The 19762-nt window shown below is 39.7% G+C and overlaps 1 protein-coding gene across 1 annotated transcript in view; it reads left to right on the forward strand.

Moving 5' to 3' along the window:
* Positions 1–19762, forward strand: part of WWC3 (WWC family member 3) — a 71893-nt gene that overhangs the window by 27002 nt on the left and 25129 nt on the right. Inside the window, exons 3-6 of the mRNA XM_053455878.1 lie at positions 13504–13613; positions 15320–15523; positions 17761–17837; positions 18134–18213. Coding sequence (XP_053311853.1) covers positions 13504–13613; positions 15320–15523; positions 17761–17837; positions 18134–18213 — 471 coding nt within the window. The remainder of the gene's footprint in view (positions 1–13503; positions 13614–15319; positions 15524–17760; positions 17838–18133; positions 18214–19762) is intronic.

Here is a 19762-nt window from a genome sequence, read left to right on the forward strand (position 1 = left end):
CTGTCCCTTTAACTCGCTACTCATTTTTTTAATATCTTTTATTATAACTTATCATTCACAAACAGGAAATGGGATTGTTGCTAATGCAACTGGTAGATTCAATTCAAAGCTCATTTTTAATAGAGAATAATGTTTCTCATTCCAGGAAAAAATGTAGCTATGGGAACCACAGTTTGCTAACAGTATATAACTTTTTCTTTGGCAGTTAAAAGCCAGCCCTGTTGCAAATTATGGACTTGCATTCTTGTGCGAGCCATTCTTTGTGTTAACTATTGCCATGCTGTATGAGCGTGAAGAATGAGTAAACGGTCTGATTGTGTATAACTTGGAGAAGAAGGAATGTGAATACATTTAGATGGATACAGAAAGGGATCCAACAAAGTATAAGGGGGTAATATGTTTCAAAGGAGGAGAAAGATTAGCGTGAGAGGCCTTTTTAGTGGAACAGCCTCCCAGTCGAAGAGGTAACGATTACAGTTATTGAATTTAATAATACATGGGATAGGCATAAGGCTGTTCTGAACCTAAGAGAAGACCAAGGCCTGATTAAGGTCTGAGTCTTTAAATCAGAACATATGAGCAGACTCGGACTAGAAAGTCCAAGGGCGACATAGGATTCATGTATGTTATCATCCTCCTTGCAATATCTCTATGAACGGGGTCAGGTTATTTACCCCATTTACTAAAATTGTTAGACTTGTTTGTTGGCAAATATGTCGCAGACAACCACGTAGATTCAAGATACCAATAGAAACCACCACAATGTAGTTACCCTACATCTCGAAAATCAGACGGATAACTGATTGTAGGGAAGGGTCATAAAAGGACAAATTTTTGTCTTAGATGAATGAGAGAATTAAGCTTTATAGGGGAGGCATCTGAGTAACAAGGTACACTAATTGTGGACACCTAGAGCTAAGAAGCCTAGGAGCCGGCTGGTTATATTCGAACAGACATGACGTCCATTGAGTTCCTACCCATAGAGATCTGTATAAGAGCTGACAAAATGTTAGTTGCAGCAGTAACTTTGAAGGAGCCATATTTACCCAGCTCCTGGGATTATTCGATCTTGGATGTAGACAGAATAAAAAAAGAGGGGCCACTGACTGCACAGAGGCAGGTAAGCAGGTGATCGCATATGGCTTATGAATTTACTTTCCTCTTTTATGTGACTCATTCATTCGCACAATGACCATTTCAGGTGCGAGTTTCATAGACCTTTGGTGGGGCTGAGAGTTCCAGAAAAGCAATTTAACTTTGGCAAACAGTCCCTCCGAACTCATAATTTATTTCTTGCAGAATGCTGTAAAATTACATTAATGGTTACATGTAGACATAAAAAAAGGTAATTTTAGTGGAGGTTGTGGTGAACTGTTCAAGCTACATAAAATATAGAAAATGATGGCGCTGAGACCTTGATGTCATGATGTCACAACTGTTGCAATTGCAACTGTTCACAAATGTAAAAAAAACAAAAAAGAGACAAATTATGTCAAACTGACTTATGTATAAAAAGTGCATTTGGTGCTTCAGTTTGAAAAATGGTCTTATCACCCTAGAAACCAAGGAAATGTTCTACTTATGTGGCCGTTCCATTCGTAATTTGTGTAATAAACCACTTTTCTAGATTTGCTCTTCTGTAGCCTTTCATATTGCATAACAAAGACATTCCTTAGCCATCTCGTTTCTTGTATCTCACTTTTAAAGAGGACAATCGTTAAGTCTTGCCATGCCAGTCTATACTGTATATGTAAGCGTACAAAATGTTTTATTTTTTTACTCAGTGTATATATTCGACTTGCCGTATTCCTTTTCTCTGCGTCAAGGAAAAACAAGATGAAAATAAACTAGTTTTAAAAACTTGGGATTATTTTCCATTTCTAGATTGTAAACCCATTTGTGGGCTCTCCTTGCCTTTTGTTTCTGTTTAATTTGCCTTTTTTTTTTTTTTTTTGAAGTGACCGAAGTGATGTTTACAATGCTATTAGAATTGCAACAAAGCAGCTTGTACCGCACAAGTTACAGGCTGCTTCCTCTGGGTGGCCAGCATAGTAGGTCTGATTTCATGTTGGTCTAAAGGATGTGTGTATATTGAACTGACATCGCATGGTATGGATTCAGGCATGATGTCTCAAGGCTTTTAATGTGACGCAGCATTTAGAAACCATGCCCATCTAGTCTGAAGCAGTCAGATATGAATTCTGTGTTTCTATGCTGCTATGTTTACAGTGTTGGAATTCTATCATGGTTTTATCTCAGAGGTTTGAGAGTGATTTAAAAGAAGCCAACCAAGTTACCTTCAGATGATCGTATCCTGCATCGTATGTTCTCTCTCTTCTGGTGGGCAGATCCAGGTGCCAACAGGAAAGGGTACCTCTTACGAAGTAAGGGTCACCAGAACAGAGAGAACCCATGATGTGTGAAGCGATCATCAGAGCAAAGACAAGCACCTATTTTAAATTCCTTAAGATAGCAATTGTGCAAATCTCGGCTTTTCCATATATACCGGTACGTTTGCTTATTGATTTTATTAAGAGTTAAAAAAACTACATTGACTCTCTTAACTCTGCTTCTGGTCTAAGTGGACAGCTTGTGTGCAAAGTAAAGGCTGGGAACGGTACGTGGAATCTTAGGCAGTTCCTGTCAACAGAGCTTTTTTTGTCATGTTATTGCTTTTGTTTCCTGCCTTTCCCACACAGAAAAAAACCCTCAATTCATTTTATTTACACAAAAAAACTAAATTTTGATTTACCATTTTCTCTCCAGGACTGTATCGTGCTCCGTTGCTATCTTTTTTTTTTTTTTGCACCACTTTTAAGTCTTTCTTTCATTCTTTCAAAGATCGTTTTGATGATTAAATTGTTTTATTTTGTAAAGCGTCTCATTCCTTACTCTGTATTTCCTGCTTTTGTCGCCAATGCATTTTCCTGTACAATTTCTATTTTTTTTTTTTTTTTATTTCACGGGCACCTTGTGCAAACTGGCTGACTGTTTCTTCCTAATAAAAAAAAATAAAAAAATCACATATATTTGAGTAGCCCTGAAAAAACATTATTACTTATTCAGTTATATAGAGATATCATATTCGGCAGCACTGTACAATGGGATCAGCTGTAATATTTTCCCTTTGCCCTCCATCAGTTTCCTGTTTCTTAAATCATCAATTGTTAAAAGCCCTCCATGGTTCTACACCTCCATACATTTCTGCCCTTATCACAAAATATTCTCCTACGTGGCCTGTACAATGTAATACCGTGTTTCCCCGATAGTAAGACACCCCCGATTGTAAGACGTATCGGGAGTTTCAGAGGGGTCAGCTAATATAAGCCGTACCCCGAAAGTAAGACATATGTCTTACTTTCGGGGAAACACGGGGGATGTTAAATAAAGTTTTTTTAACTTTATTTAACATGGATGATGTTAAATAAAGTTGAAAAAAACCCCCGATGTTTTTATTTAAACCCTGTGCGGCCGCAGACCCCTAAGGCCGGCCCCTTAGAGCAGGGCCGACCTTTGGGGTGTGCGACCGCACAGGGCGCCACACTCCAGGGGGTGCCAACCTGTGGCACCCGGCACCCCTCCAGAGACGGACAGTAATGTCCGCCGCTGGAGGAGCAGGCTCGCAAGGGAGCGGTATCGGAGGTCTTTAACAGACCTCCGGCTCCCTTGAGTGATTTTAAGCCGGGTTCAACCCGGCTTAAAATCACTCAAGGGAGCCGGAGGTCTGTTAATGACCTCCGATACCGCTCCCTTGTGATCTGCGCGGCAACAGCTGTTGTGCGCCGGGGTTTCTTGTCAGATCCCGGCGCACAACACTGAAGCCGCGCCCACCGCTGTCCGTGCCCTCTGACCCGGAAGGAGACAAGAACTGAAGAAGAGGAGCGAAGAGGAGGAAAAGAAGCTGAAAGAAGAAAGGAAAGGTAGGAAAGCATTTTTTCCCAATATAAGACATACCCCGAAAGTAAGACATAGTGGGGCTTTTAGGGATAAAAAGAAAGTAAGACACTGTCTTACTTTCGGGGAAACACGGTAGTAGCGGGCGCTACTTCTCTCTTTTCACACGTACTTCCTCTAATGCCACATCTCCTAGACTGCGTTTTTTTGTTTTTTTTTCTTTAGTTTGTTTTATAGATTTTTTTTCCTCCATAAAAGTACAGTAATAGAAGGTACAATAAAGGCAAGAGAGTCAACGAGCACAAATAGAGGTTTCCTGTGTGGGACATAGTGTTAGCTGGTGATCAACCCTCAACTGTAGACTGCAATTTTTGGGGATTAAATTTAACCAAACTGCCCTTGTTTTGTCGCAGGAAATTGAAAAAAAAATAAAAAAAACAACACTCAAGGGTAGGCATTGCCCTGGGGGTTCCCAGTTATACCAGTCGTTTAAGAATATATGCCAGACATGCATGGGTCGTTAACACTGTAATGGCTGTTATTGCATCGGCACCGAGGAAACATAGGCTGAGAAGTGGAATGCCGTTAGATCACATACTAATTATATTTGTAAACTAAAACCACCATGCAAGCAACTAATTGTTAACTACAGGGGAGCAAGCCGGGATTCTTAGAATACCAGGATTTATATAGCTGTTTAAGAATAGCATTATACTTTAACACAGGTGTACGTTGGATTTGTGCATTTAATGGCCATAAAAACAATTTGAATTCTAGATGGCTTCTCATTGAGAGTTTGTGTGTTTGGGGGGGTATTAAAGGGGATTAATGAAGCAGGCTATTACCATGTTTCTCCCTATGACAGATGTGGTCAGAATTAAGCCTGGTGGCTCCCCATTAATACCATCATCATTTAAGTCTTGAGCGCACAGAGACTTAAGATGCTTGCTAACTAAATGTATTTTCCCTTTGGAGACACTGTGCTTTGTCATAGGCATCAGAAATGATGGCTTTAGTTGTTGTTTTTTTTTTTTAACCTAATGTATCAGTTTGTCTTAGTCTATCTATTTCAGTCTCATTATCCCCTTTGTGCATATATACTATATTCCCCCTCTTAACTGTCATCGCAAATCCGGCACACTGTGCTTTCCTGCGGGTGCGTGGAGAAGCGAGTGAAGTGAGGCACCCATCGGGGTCACGTAGCATGCATTATGTGATCCTGCTGGGTGCCTCACAGCACCCGCTACACTGGATTAATGATGGCAATTTTTTTATCATGTAAAATGTTGTCTTATCAGAACAATTAATTGCCCTGTGATGCAAAAGCTGGCACTGATGTTGGCAAACTTATTTTCACAATTTCCTCAATTTTTTAAAGAAAGCAGTTAAGTTCTTTTTTCCTGTCAGCGTAAGAGCTGCGAGAAAAGATTGTTCTGCCATCCTCCGGTCTCAGGTGATCAGCTAAGACAATAGATACACCTAATTCTCAGAGAAACTATTTTAAACATTTACTGGCTTTTTAAATCTTTACAGGAATAAAATGACAGATCCACTAAGGTTTATTTAGCATACCCGAGTGGAAATTAATTTTTCTCAAATGGAACAGCTTACCTTATGATAAATTTCCATCAGACTGATCCCACAGAGTGAATGAAGCTTGCAAATAGCAAAACCATAAGAATCACTGAGTTTGGTTTGATTAAGTTGAGAAACAAGCCACATGTTTTCCTACTTGCCTTTGACTTGGGAATTTAATTTCAAGGAACTCGACTCTTTAACCCCGAATAGAGAACGGATAGTGTTAAAGCTATGATGTAGTGACAGTGCCACTCTACGTACATGTGCACATACATATGTATTCTATCACGCATTAAGGTGTGTTTGTAAATGCATTGAGTGACGTTAATGCAGACTGATGCAAAGGAGGCTAGTTATGAAGAGCTTCAGAATAAGTGTCGTCACCATGGCAACAGACAGAATACCTTGCTTGTACCAACAACTTTCTATCTTAATAAGACAAACTTTGTACAGTAGTCGCTCATGTAGCCTACTTGGCCTTTTCCAGATTTTTTTTTTAACTGACCATAGATATTGTATTACATATAATGTACGAAACCCAATTAAGGGAATCGGCTAAACATGTGAAAGGATAGATGCCCTGGAAAAATGGTCGACATTATATATGGTTCAGTTTAGGCATTTTATTGTAACTGGAAAAAATATAGTTTCGTTGCGTGCAACATCTGCGTAAGTAACTGAATAACATCGACAACCCAGACAATCTCCTGATCTTCCTACAGAGTTTATTCACTAAACCGAGAGGTGTTTTTGGCTTGCTGATATCTCTTGATATGCTTCTTGAAGGGCTAGCCACATTTAACTGTTCATTGGGATCTGAAACTGCAACTCTCCTGCAGACTATTGCCTTAATGAATAAACTTGAGCAGGAGATTGGTTGTATCTTGTACGTTACTCTGTTACATATACTTACATTTGTGTACGTGTCACCCTTAGTTACACCTTAGTTATGTTCCTTTTCCCCAGATTCTGCATCGACAAGTCTTGGTATTGGAGTTCCATGGATTACTTGACCTGTGTAGGAACATTTTGTTTAAGCATTTGAATGCAATTCCTTGGGAGTTTGGCAACAATTGTAGTTAGGGTGTGTAACTTATTTCTTGACCTGCTTTTTGCAATTCTGAAATTGCTGCCAGAAAGGCATCAATTTGTCACAGGTTATCTGAGGACATCTGAGAATGAAGCGCTGACATCTATGGTCATAAATCTACCGGGGGGGGGGGGGGCGGTGATTAGTACTAACAAATGTCCTCACAACTTTGGAAACCATATACTATAGTTGTAGTTTTGTGATCCTTGGTAATAGAACTTGCCCTGTGGAGAGCTGCAATGGAGCAAAGGCCCACAGTGGAAGAGCTCGAGAGAAATATATTTAGTTATGCTATGGTGGTGATTGTTGCCCTTTAAGGCTGATGTCTAAAAAGAGGTCATTGTTTAAAACGAGGGGGTAACCATGAGCACTACTGAATTGCGTGGGAGAGAAATTAAGTATAAAAAAGAAACAGGCTTGGCGCCCCTTTATCGGACGCAGGTCAACTTTGATTAAATATCTTAAACCCTCTGGCCTAGCAGAGCAAATCATATTTCTTCATTTTACTTATCTCCGCCAAAGCTTGTTTTCATTAAGTCCCATTAAGTTTTACTTCAGCAGAGGAAGGTTTTAACATAACCACATTTCTTTGTGTTGCCGTATCACATTGCTATGTGCTGATGTTGTCCGTTTCACAAGTGATGCGTAACAGTAAGGGTAACTTTTTAATCGGGGTCAAATTCAACTTTTTTTCTCTCTAACGGTGCTTGCTTGGCGGGTCTGTTTCTGAAACGTGTTAATAAAAAGGCTGCCGCTTGTATATGATTAACCAAAGAATGTTAACATGTACAGCAATTACTGATGCTTGCTTGTAGATCTTTAAGTATGGCCCTCAATCAGTTCCAGGCATCCAAAAGCTTTGGTAATTGTTGTCAAGATGGCGATTGGAGTTGTAGACTTGTAACAGACTATTGTAAACAAGAGACTGGACCTTCTACTTGACCAAGATTTTTTTTATTATTTCTTCCTGGAAGTCTGAGGCTGAAAACAAAAAAAAAAAGGTGAAAGTGCTCCAAAAACTGATAAGTCCACAGTCGAGACCAGATCCCCGTTTCTTCCTCTTCTGGAGTTGTACTTCCTACATAGTGATCTGCAGCCCCTTCCATCCATCCTTGCCTAAAGCCTTAGGAGGGACAACTCTTCTTGGCCACCTCCTGAAAGAAGAAACACTGAAGTATTCGCTAGAGAGTGGCGGCCAAAAGGCACAGCCTTCCCCACACACACACCAAAAAAAAACAACAAAAAAAGTGCTTGTAAATGTGTGATACAGTATATTCTGTGCTGTACCCAGCCCCAGCCGATGACCTGGAATGCTTATGCCTATAGGAGGCTACTTATACACTTCATTGCTGCACCTGCATTGTGTCATAAGGATACCTGGTTAAAGAGCCTTTGTGATAAAGGGTGGGATGAGATATTTTATACATAGTAAGGGTTATGGCTGAAGCCTTGGAACAGTACACTGGGTAAATATGGCTGAATTTTGTTGGCCTTGTAGCCCTTACAGTATTCCAGGCATAATCTCTCTCTGTTTAGCCAAGAAATTCCAGGAAACCACCGCCATAAGGTTGTAAGGGTGTATTTGTTCTTTAATACGTTTTTGCAGAATGTGTCAATGCTACATTGGTACAGAGTATATATTCGAATGTATTAGTGTTGTTATTTTTTTAACTTTTATTATGTATGTTAATACCATTAAGTTAGAATTTAAAAAAAAAAAAACGTATAATAAAAAAAATTGTATGAATGGAATTCAGGAACTCATGTCTAGACGTTGTTTGCGTAATGGTAAATATATTTAAACCAGTGGTGCTTTCACCTCATAAATATCAACATGGATTCCCTACCGTCAAATTGAAATTTGCTAAGTAAAAAAAAAAAAAAACTCAAAAATGTGGGATTCCTGTTTTTATGCGGATTTGTACTTTACGTTCTGTTGGCAAACTGCTACAATTTAGTGTTAAGCTGTTCGGTGATTTACAACTTGTAACCATTGAATTAAACATCTGTTTTATCCCGTCTGTCCACAGATAATCTTGCGCCTCTCGTCTAGTAGATTAAGGAACTTGCAGGTATCTAAGTATACCTAAAAAATCATGGTTTGAAGGACTTTCTTTAGTAATTATGCACAAGTACTTGCTAGTTATTGCTCTTGGATTAAAATATTAAGGTATACAATTCACATCTGGAATTTATTGGAATGCTTCAGCAAACCCTTATCTCTCTGCTGTTTTTTTTTTTTTTCTTTTTTCATTATAAAGTCCGTCCTGGTGGGGGGAGTAAAGTATAATGGACAAGAGACTACTACACTTGTGCTATGTGCTAGCCATTGGGGTGCTTGCGTTCCTGTTAGCTTTGTTTTGGGGGAAACGGTGTAGATTAGAGCTAATTGTTAAAATGAAGCCATAATATAAGCCATTTGTTTAAACCTCACCACAGGGCTTTACACATGTGAGGAGCTGGGGTCTCATGATAGATTATTGCTGGAGCCAGAGAATGTGTTACTGCGGGTGTTTTCCTCAGATCGAACATTCCCAGTTGGCCAAAGTGGACATCAATCAATGGACAACCCATATGTGTGAGGAGCTTACATACCACAATAGCGTGTTGCATATGTAATATGTAAGCACGGTTTAATCTGATCAGGCTTGCGTGGTACTGATTTCACATGCAGTCCCAGCTATTTTCTGGTTCTATAAATGGTCCTTTGCCAGTTGAAAAGTCATGATGTCAGATGATGAAACATTACTCTGCGGAGCTATATATGTGTATCTGTATGTTGTCACCCCTTATTGAACCATAACAGACGCACGCTAATATGTTATGCTCACAACACATACATACTTACACCGCAGTAACGCATACATACTTACATTCTATGCTCATGTACACACATGCTAACACCATACACTAATACACACACTAACACTATATGCTGACATACACGCTCATGCTAATGCATACTGTAACATAAACAACAGCATACACACTTGCACCACACTCTTATGCATGCACATATACACATACACACACACACTGGCTAACACTATACATATATAAAATTATACACCCTAACACTATGGACACATACACACTGAATCTGGCACTAGAATACAGCAGACATAATGACTCCGGCGCTATACATATACACACACCAACACTACAGTATACACACACTGACTCCAGCGCTACACATATACACACACCAACACTACAGTATACACACACTGACTCCAGCCCTATACATTTACACACATACACACTGACTGTGACACTATAGTATACACATACACTCACATACCCTACTCCCTCTCTCACCTGCCATGCCGCTGTTGTCTGCCATTGCGAATCAGGCACACTATGCTTTCCAGCAAATTGAGTGACGCAAGCCGCCCAGCGCGGTCACGTATAGTGCACACACTACACCAGTTCACGATGGCAGCCCTGAACAATTCAGAGTTTGTTGAGCCCTGCAATAAGTATTAAAAAATAACATTCTGTTTTGCTTTACTGTTTTTGTACAGCCACCATAGGTTAAACAAAATAAGAGATGTACATGTTTCTCCGTGGGGCATATCGTTCCATGGGGCATTTTGAGGAGCAAATGGTATGTAAGGGAGAAAGTCTGGAAATAATTTACTGTGTAACATGCACATTCTTTAACTTTTCACCCTCGCTGGTTCAGCTTTTAACAATATTATGTACCGCTTGTTTTTCAGAGTCACTCATGCCTTTATTTGTTGCCTTCTCTAGCTCTGACCTTGAGTGACCTTGGTACAATTGTTCCTTTAGAATTTGAGACACACTATGAAACTTTTAGGACAAGCCGTGACCTTTGTGACACTTTGTGAAATATTTTGCTCTCCCAAATAGAAATTTAAACTTTTCATGCATGTCAAAGAGGCATGATACATTTTTGTTGGCTGTTGGTCGGATGAAGAAGACCAACTGACATAAGTACATACCATTATAATTAATTCATGGCTACACAGGCACAAAAGAGAAAGTCTTGTTTTACCTGTTTGGAGGACAGAAGCCTCCCTCATTACTCATATACTTAATGAAATATTCATGTGGCTTTTTGTGCATACTTGAAATAGCTCCACCACACAGCGTCTGATTTAGTACCAAACAGCATATTTTCTGCTTGGGTTACACTTATCCTAAGTAACTGCATGGTGTATGTTCTACCACAGTACAATTTAATGTAATTAGTAGGAGATATTAGTTAATATTTACAGTTAATATTTCATAGTGCATTGGTACAAAAGTTATAACCGAAGGCGTTTTACGCTCTGGATGTGTATTACAAGCTTAGACGGTGAAACCTTACCTGGCCTATCATATAGACTTCCCAGAATTATCTTCCAAGACAGACATTAATAACCCTGAGACTAGATTCAACAATGGTTCTCATTGCAGTCATCGGGGACCACTGTTGGGTTTACGGATTATAGTAATGTGTTGCTTGGGGGATAGATAAAACCAGGACCAACGTTCAGAGGACATGTTGGAGAGCCACTGGTCTGCAACTTGCAATGAAATACTTTAAAATAAACTCTTCAACCATCATTGAGGAATAGAAGTTAGTTAAAATGTTACAGTGTACCGAGGGATTGTATTACCGTATTTGCTCGATTATAAGACGACCCCGATTATAAGACGACCCCCCAAAATCAAAATATTAATTTAGGAAAAAAACAAAAAGCCTGAATATAAGACGACCCTATAGGAAAAAAGTTTTACCAGTAAATATTAATTCATGTAAATTATTTTTTCATGTTTAATAAAAGCTATGATTGAGAAAAATATATTTTTTAAATTTCCTTTTATTTGCCAACCTGCCCCCCCCAGTTATGCCACTCTGCCCCCAGAAATGCTTTATACCCCCCTATTTGCCACTCTGCCCCATGATATGCCTTATACCCCTATATGCCACTCTGGCATATAGGGGGTTAAAAGGCATATCATGGGGCTGAGTGGCATATAGGGGGTTAAAATGCATTTCTGGAGGTATATAGGCATATCATGGGGCTGAGTGGCATATAGGGGGTTAAAATGCATTTCTGGAGGTCCAGAAATGCATTTTAACCCCCTATATGCCACTCAGCCCCATGATATGCCTTTTAACCCAGCATGTACTGGCTGCCTTGGCTTGATAGGAGTGTGATTGCTGTTAGCAGTTTGATATATATATATCAAACTGCTAACAGCAATCACACTCCTATCAAGCCAAGGCAGCCAGTACATGCTGGAACCTGGGGATGATAGTAGTGGGATTACAGCCTCCCTATGCCATGCTACAACCCCCACCCCCCTTACACATCCATGCTATCACACACAAACACATTTAAATACTCATTCATTCCATTAATCACACATACTTCACACATTAAACACACATTAATCACACATACTTACCCAAAAACCCTCCCCCACCCCCTTACCTGAACTGCAGATCTCTCACTCGAAGACTTCTGCAGGGGACCGGCTGTAGAGCAACTTCTCTGGCCCCGCCCCCAGAGGAGGGAGGGGGAGATAGAGCTCTGTGAGGACGCTGCAAGCTTCCTGTCCTCCTGCTTCTAACAGAAGAGACGCTGCTCGCGACCGGTAAGCAGCATGGCCCCAGCAGACATTTTTTGGGGGGTCTGAGAAGACGACCCCGATTATAAGACGAGGGGTATTTTTCAGAGCATTTGCTCTGGAAAAAACCTCGTCTTATAATCGAGCAAATACGGTAAGTTCAGACAAGACATATTTTTATATCAATAAGGTTGTAAAGATAAAAAGAATAACTATTACTCCTTGGGGGGTCCATAATTTCTCCGAATAGCCACTAGCTCTACATATCCTAAATGTCTGTAAAGATGATCTAGAATCGATCTAATTCTAGGGGGAAAAAGATATATGCCTTTCATCCAAAACCGGGTACTCCTTTGTTAGCTGGAAGTCTTTGGTGCTGCTGTTTGGCTGTTGATAGTCACCATTGGATCTTATTGATAAAGGTAGTCCTATTTTGTTCCCACAGTGCCTACCTGGGCTGGCACAATGACTACTGACATGGAACATCTAGGCTATACCTTAATCAGACCCCAGGGGCACTGAATATGAACTTTCAGGGACCGGTCTCTTGTCTCAAGCCTTTTGTAGGAGCTGCTTCTTGTATCTGGTTCACCATGGACATCAAGCATTGCCCTATGATCTTTCTCGGCCTCTCTTTGGGACGTGCCAAAATGGGAGGCATATCACACATTTTCAGAATATTAATCTGCGTGCTTTACATTTTTAAAATACATCCAGTGATAAGTGTGTTTGGTATAAATGACAGGTATAATCCCCTGTGAAAAACATGCTTCTTTCCCCCTGAGCAGATATAGTTGGCCGGGTGCCCGCAGTGAGAAATGCTTGTAAGGTTAATATGTAGGTATTTTGTGGATGATACGTGCCAAGGGTAATTGAAATAATTTGATTAGTTTAACTTCAGGAAGAATTGTTTTTTTTTTTCTTTACAATTTTGAAACAATGGGTTATTCACGACTATATTATAAGGTCAGTAAGGGTGATAAAAGACTATTAAGTCAACTGCAACAAGTCAACTGCAAAATATGCTGTAGTTTTAATGTTAACTAGAACTCTAAATTGAATCTAGTAAGTAAAGATGAATTTAGATGAACAATATTCTTTTAAAAGTTGACCCAACTCCATGGCTGTACGCAGTAGGAAATCCTCTCAGTGAAGATGGTGACCTATTCGTCTTGAAGAGTTGTACCTTGTGCATCTTATTGACAGTAATGTTAGCGATGCCTGTTGTGCTGATTTAGGGGCCACTACCCATAATACCAAGCTGATTGCATGATTTGCATACTATCTCTGTGGTTTCTGTAACTTTGGCATAGGCATCCTACTGCTTCTGACCAATTCTCCTTTTTTGTTCCTTCCAGAATAACGAAGCCTCTGACATTTGCAGACTGCGTTGGGAATGAACTGCCTTTAGGATGGGAAGTTGTTTACGATCAACAGATTGGTGTATACTACATGGACCACATAAACCGTAAGCTTTCCTTGTATTTATATATGTAATTACACGTGCAAACTAATGACGTTGTGTAATACTTCTCCACTTACATAAGTTCTTTTTTTTCAACTTTGTTCTGTTGAAAAATTATTACTCTGAACGGTTTTGCCGTCTTAGAGGTTTCCAAATCGGAAGCAGTCCCCTGATCCCTTGCGGATCCCTTGTGATTTGCCCCATTTCCAATAGACCACAGATTTCACAGGCTTTCATATATATGGAGCTTGTTAAGAAGTTTCAGGCGCACAGCTTTCCGCATGACTAAAGTACTTTGAAAACCAAGCTGATTTTCCTTTTGTGTGGCTGCCACTGGCAACAACATCATGTAAATGCTAGACCTTTTTGCAATTCCTATCCCCTTATATATGTATGGAATAGTGAATAGTATTTAATAAATATGGTGTTAATGTTTTGCCCTAAAATACCCTTACCCATCAGCTTTTCAACTTACGTGCCTGCGTGTGACTTGCTTCCCTTGGCCGCCTGTATCCTGGGCAGCTTATAGGAGTATCCTATTTTTGAATGGCTGTGCAGCTTGAAGGGGGGTCAGTGAAATCTGCTCCCCTACAGATTGGTATTTTTAATTGCTCTAACACCATACACTCGCATACACATTCCCTCTAACCACACTACAGTCACTCACCGTTCAGTTACACTCACCCACTGACTCTTAACACCATGTACTTACATATACACACACTCTAACATCATACACTGACACACACGCTTACACTCTCCAACACACATGCTAATGACATACACTAACACCATGCATTTACATATGTACACATTCTCTAACACTATGAACTTAGATACATATACACCACTCCACTCACTCTCTTCTTTCGCCATCTTCCACCTTACTCCTTTTTCTCGATATTTCTTTGCTTGCGAATTCTCAATAGATGTTCTGTTTTACTACGATGTCTTTCAGAACCTCTCCCAGTAACCGTCGGAAATTAGAACTGGAAACCTCCTTCACTATTTGAGAATTCATTCTTATATTTCACATAGGGATTCCCTTTTTTTTTTCCCATACTCCCCTGCAAAAAAAAAAGTCCACGCTAATAGGCTATCGAGTTGCATTTTGAGTATATACGTTAAAATAATTTAGTCGAGTAACTGGGTGCATTGCTGATGCATTCATTTCTCATAATCGGGAATGAAACAGAAAGACTGGTATAAATTTTAGTTGGAATTGGATATAGTATAAAATACGTTGTTGCACGTGATTTATCCTACATGTGGAATGCTTGACAAAGTCTTTGAGTGGTTCCAGCTGAATGAATTCTGTGATTTGTTTTTAATCTCGCTGTACCGTATTACACTACCTAATTTACAGATTGCGTTGTGTGGACAGTGATGGTTATGGCATCTGGCTGATACATGTACTGGCGCATGTTCAAGGGACATGGATTATGTCATGCGAAGCTTACATTTTTATTATATCAGACAGGAGAGCTTGCCTGGTGGGTCACGGTTTGGAAATTTAGACCAGTCTTTTTTTCATTACATTTTTTTATCAATTCAATAACTCGCACCCATATTAGAGAAAAGTATTTGCTATGGTTACCCCTTATTTTGTTGAACAACTGCCAGTGGGGTCGCTCACCCTTCTGATTGTATGTACGCACTCATTTCAGTGCAGATCAGCGTTTTTCTTCTTCTCTGTCGATTTATTATAGAGCTCACGCAAATCGAAGACCCCCGTGAGCAGTGGAGGCGGGAACAGGAGCGAATGCTGAAAGAGTACTTGGTAGTTGCCCAGGAGGCACTGAACGCCAAGAAGGAGATTTATCAAATCAAGCAGCAGCGTTTCGAGTTGGCCCAAGAGGAATTCCAGCAGCTGCATGAGCTCTGTGAGGATGACAGCCGCTCACATACTAGCTGTAAGTAAACCATTAGGCGGCAGGAGAGCCTTTATTGGTGAGAGCAAACATTACCTTTTACATGATCTTGGATGATGTGGACCTTCAGTTTGATGGGGCTCTCTCTATAGCGTGCCCACAAAGAGTCCTAACCTGGACACCTGTGTTGGGGGGGTTCATTGAGGGGTTGGAATCCACTTTCTCCGAGCACCTTTGGGTGTCCCAACCTCATATCAGTTTCCGTGTTTGTGTTGCTTTCAGTCACTAGAAGGAAAGATAATTTGCCTCAGTGATTCTTGAGAAACAGAAATCCAGACTACCCCTTTAAGAAGTTAAAGAGCAATGGATACCTTGTTTATGAGCTGTGCTTTATAAACGAGTCCTCCCTGTCAAACCTCTTATCAAAAAAAGGCATTTCTCAAAATACTAAGTAGGGGGTTATTATTCCAAATATATACTCACTGGGTGCTGTCTAGTTTTCGGATAAGAATGTCATCTGGCAAACAGAGTAGTGTAGGCCAGGCTTAGCACAAAGCCGTGCTTTATATTAACACACTGCCTCCCACGTGTTTGGCCGCAGCATAGACTGTTATGGCGCGGACTTGTAAATAACAAAAAGAGGTTAATTTGCTCAATGTTGATAAAAATAGTATTTTGAATCAGACTACTAAAATATCAGCTGCTGTTTTCTGTTACCCTTGGATCAAAATCGAATTAAAAAAAGCGAACAAAGAAAAAGTTTCCAATTTGGGTTTTCCCCTTACTGAATCATAACATCCCACGTATTTCTATTGGTTTGTTACGATTACATGAATAGACCCTCATAAAGCGTTAAATATGTAAAGAAAATGACGTAATGGAACTGCTGGGCATAGTTATGAAATTAGTGCGTTTGTCATCACTGTATATATTATAAAAAGGAAATGAGATGATGCTGACAAATCTATGAATATTAAGCGGACACCCCGTATGAGTCTAATATTTAAGTTTTCCGTCTACCTTATGAATAAAAGCCATGTGTGCATCCATGTCTGTGAAAACTCATACTATGTCACACATACGCAGTGCATCACCTATTCAGCGTTTGCAGAACACGTTGACTCATCCAGTCTATCCGTTTTTCCTATTGACTTCCAGAGCTTTAAGGATTGAATCCTCAAGATGGCCTTGTGTGCGTCAAACATACTAAAATTCCTTTGCTGTTGTATGGTCACCTTTGCTCTGCTTCCGTGATATGATTTTTATGGATCCACCACTCTATTCATATTGCAGGAATATTTCTATTCATGCAGTCATTTTTATATTTTCTCTGATCATTTGCTGGCGTTCTTTGTGCTTTTCTCAAATCTAATTTAATGTGCTTAAAATGTATTTGTAACTTTGTTAGCTTTGGTCGGTACTCTGCATGACCCTTTCCTTCTTCATACTTTGCACAATCCGTGGATCCCAAGCTGATCCACTGTGCTATGATGTCATGTGACATCATTTCCTGGCACGCAATATACAAGGCAAAGTAGTTTGCAGAAGGTGGGCAGCATGCAGCCCTGCTGCACCATGGGAACAATTTCTACTTTGCAGGACAGGCTTCTAAAACCAGAATATCCCACATGACTTGGGCCATTTATGAGATGGTACTGTGTAACGTGTACTAACCCCTTAATGACAAATGCAAAATGCATTGTTTTCAATGGGTTTAGGGACCGCCCATTGTCCTTAAGGGGTTAAATGTGGTAAGGGTTTTTGGTTTTTTTACTAGCAAACTCGTAAGGAATGATTCTGCAAGCCTTACTTTTAGTATAAATCTGCTTGATTGGTTTCTTAGTCAAAACGTTTAGTGCCACCTCATCTTTTTTTTTTTTTTTTGAATCTCACTTGATTTATCCACTCGTAATGTAAACTCCCAGTATTGGAGAACGCCTAGACTGTGAGTACTTAAAAAGTACAAGGGGAAGCAGCCCTGCTGCAACAGCGGTCCAATTCCTTCTTAGTCTGACCATCCTTGCCACTGATTGGCTGATTGAAGCTTCAATCAGTGGCAGGAAAATGCCACAATTGAAATCCTTCGGAGCAAATGTACCATCTAGGTGACTGTCCACGTTGAAAAAAACTTGAGCCGTAAACCTCAGCATACGGCCCCCATATACTATTTCAAAAAGAGGAAAGAAGAAAAAAACTTTTGGGGGGGCGATTAAAAAAAAAACATATTGATGACAGTTTTGTTGGATCTTGTTTATTTTATTTGTATTTATTTTTTGTAGCTTTTTCTGGATTCTCCACAAACACAAAGTATGACCCGTATCAAATTAAAGCCGAAATTGCAAGTCGTCGAGATAGGGTAAGTCGAAAACATAATCTTCTAAATTACTGATGTCCCTTTAGTAACATATACATTGTAGCATTAGTCAGGTGTAGGGGGAAACCTTATAAACCGCTTATACTTTACCTAAGAACCTCTGTATTTTCAGAATAAGATATGTAGTTGAAGGCCAAACTAATATGTAAAGGTAACGTAAAATAAATATTTACCTTAAAAGCCCTGTCCCCTTTTTGGCCTTTTTAGAACCAAAATCTGCCACTAAATGCGTAACTTGTGTTTGTTTGAATCTTTCTTTTTATTTTATTTTTTTCTAGCTTTCTAGACTAAAACGAGAGTTGACTTTGATGAAGCAAGAACTGCAGTATAAAGAAAAGGGAGTTGAAACATTGCAAGAGTAAGTTAATTGTCCCTTTGTAAATCTAAAATGTATAGTACCTATGGTGTGGATTATGTAGAGACACCCTGTTAGAATTCATTCATTCCCTGTTAGAATTCATTCATTCCCTGTTAGAATTCATTCATTCCCTGTTAGAATTCATTATTGTATTGCTACTAATATTGCATTAGGACCTGACTGATGGTGATAACGTCCAACCCTCAAAATGATCTAGCGTACATTACAATTATTCCACATGATATATGATTAATTACCCGTTTCATCCTTTTATAGCAGCTTTAATGGTTACATTTTATGCGTTTTTAATCATGGGTCTCAAAACAACTTGCTTAGAGCCACTGAATCTCACAACAACATGTATTTAAGAGCAGTATTTGATGTACAGGTTTATACTCATACCATGTTGGGCTTGAGTGATCCTAAACCTACTGGGGGTTTGGAGCTTCCAGAAGACCACAGTAGATTTCAGTGGGACTTGCTGGGGACAACTTTTGGGGCAACTTGTCCCTACCAGTTTATTGTTAATTTTTGGAGCAATGATAAGGGTGTTGGAGTAGCTTCTTTGTCAGATAAAAAATATAGTTAAATATTAGGTACCAACGGGCTGTTTTTCCCTGGTTTACAATTTGTAACATGCAACCTGTTCCTGAGCTCGATTAATGTTCGAGGTTTGATTGATGTAGTGCTGACTCAGACACAGCTTGTCCCCTCCCGAGCATCCAAACAAGTCATTCCTTCCCATTTAACGCATAGCTGTAAGAAGCTGCGGGTATAACAGTTTTGGCTGTACAGGGAATTTCCATCTGGGGCTACTTGTTTAGCTTTCAAAATCTTAGCATAGTTCTAGAACAGGATGGCATTGTTAGCTGCTAGGAGAGAAGAAGTCGTAGATTATATGTATGTAGCAAAAGGCACATGCCCACGAGAAAACACCAGATATGGCAAGTACCCTGAGATAACAGTGAAACATACAGAAGTGGCTTTAAAAAAACAAAAAGGTCATTGTTAGAAGTAATGGGACAGGTCCTGTAAAAAAAAGAAAAAAAAAGAGCCCTGGCTTCTCAACAGTAGGTGCTGTTGATAGAAGGCTTGCAGGAAGCGAGCTGTGGTTAGCTGGAGGCCTTCTGCCAGGCCTGATGATGTAAAAGGCCACATTTATAACAAAACTTTCCATTCTTCTCGCAGGTAATCTATGGCTTTACATGGGAGGTGCCTTGTGCGGCTGTCACTTCTTACTATTACACGATTTGATTTTAGAAATAAGACTCCAAGGATTAAGCAAAAAAAAAAAAAAAAAAATAGCTATCGTCTATTTATGAAAATAAATGTAAAACGTATAATTGTAAAATGTTCGCGCACACAAGTGCGTATAGTATTTATGTGTATTTAACATGTCAGCGTTTTATACATCGGTGTCGGGAAGAATGGGCAGATTGTCGGGGTCACACAATGATATCTGCCTGTCCCAGTTGTGTGTTTGATTTTGGTATACACAGCTAAAATCACATCTCTAATACATGTATCCTAATTAATATGTTTGCCTTCG

The sequence above is a fragment of the Spea bombifrons genome, chromosome 2 (genome assembly GCF_027358695.1).
Source record: "Spea bombifrons isolate aSpeBom1 chromosome 2, aSpeBom1.2.pri, whole genome shotgun sequence".
NCBI lineage: Eukaryota > Metazoa > Chordata > Amphibia > Anura > Pelobatidae > Spea > Spea bombifrons.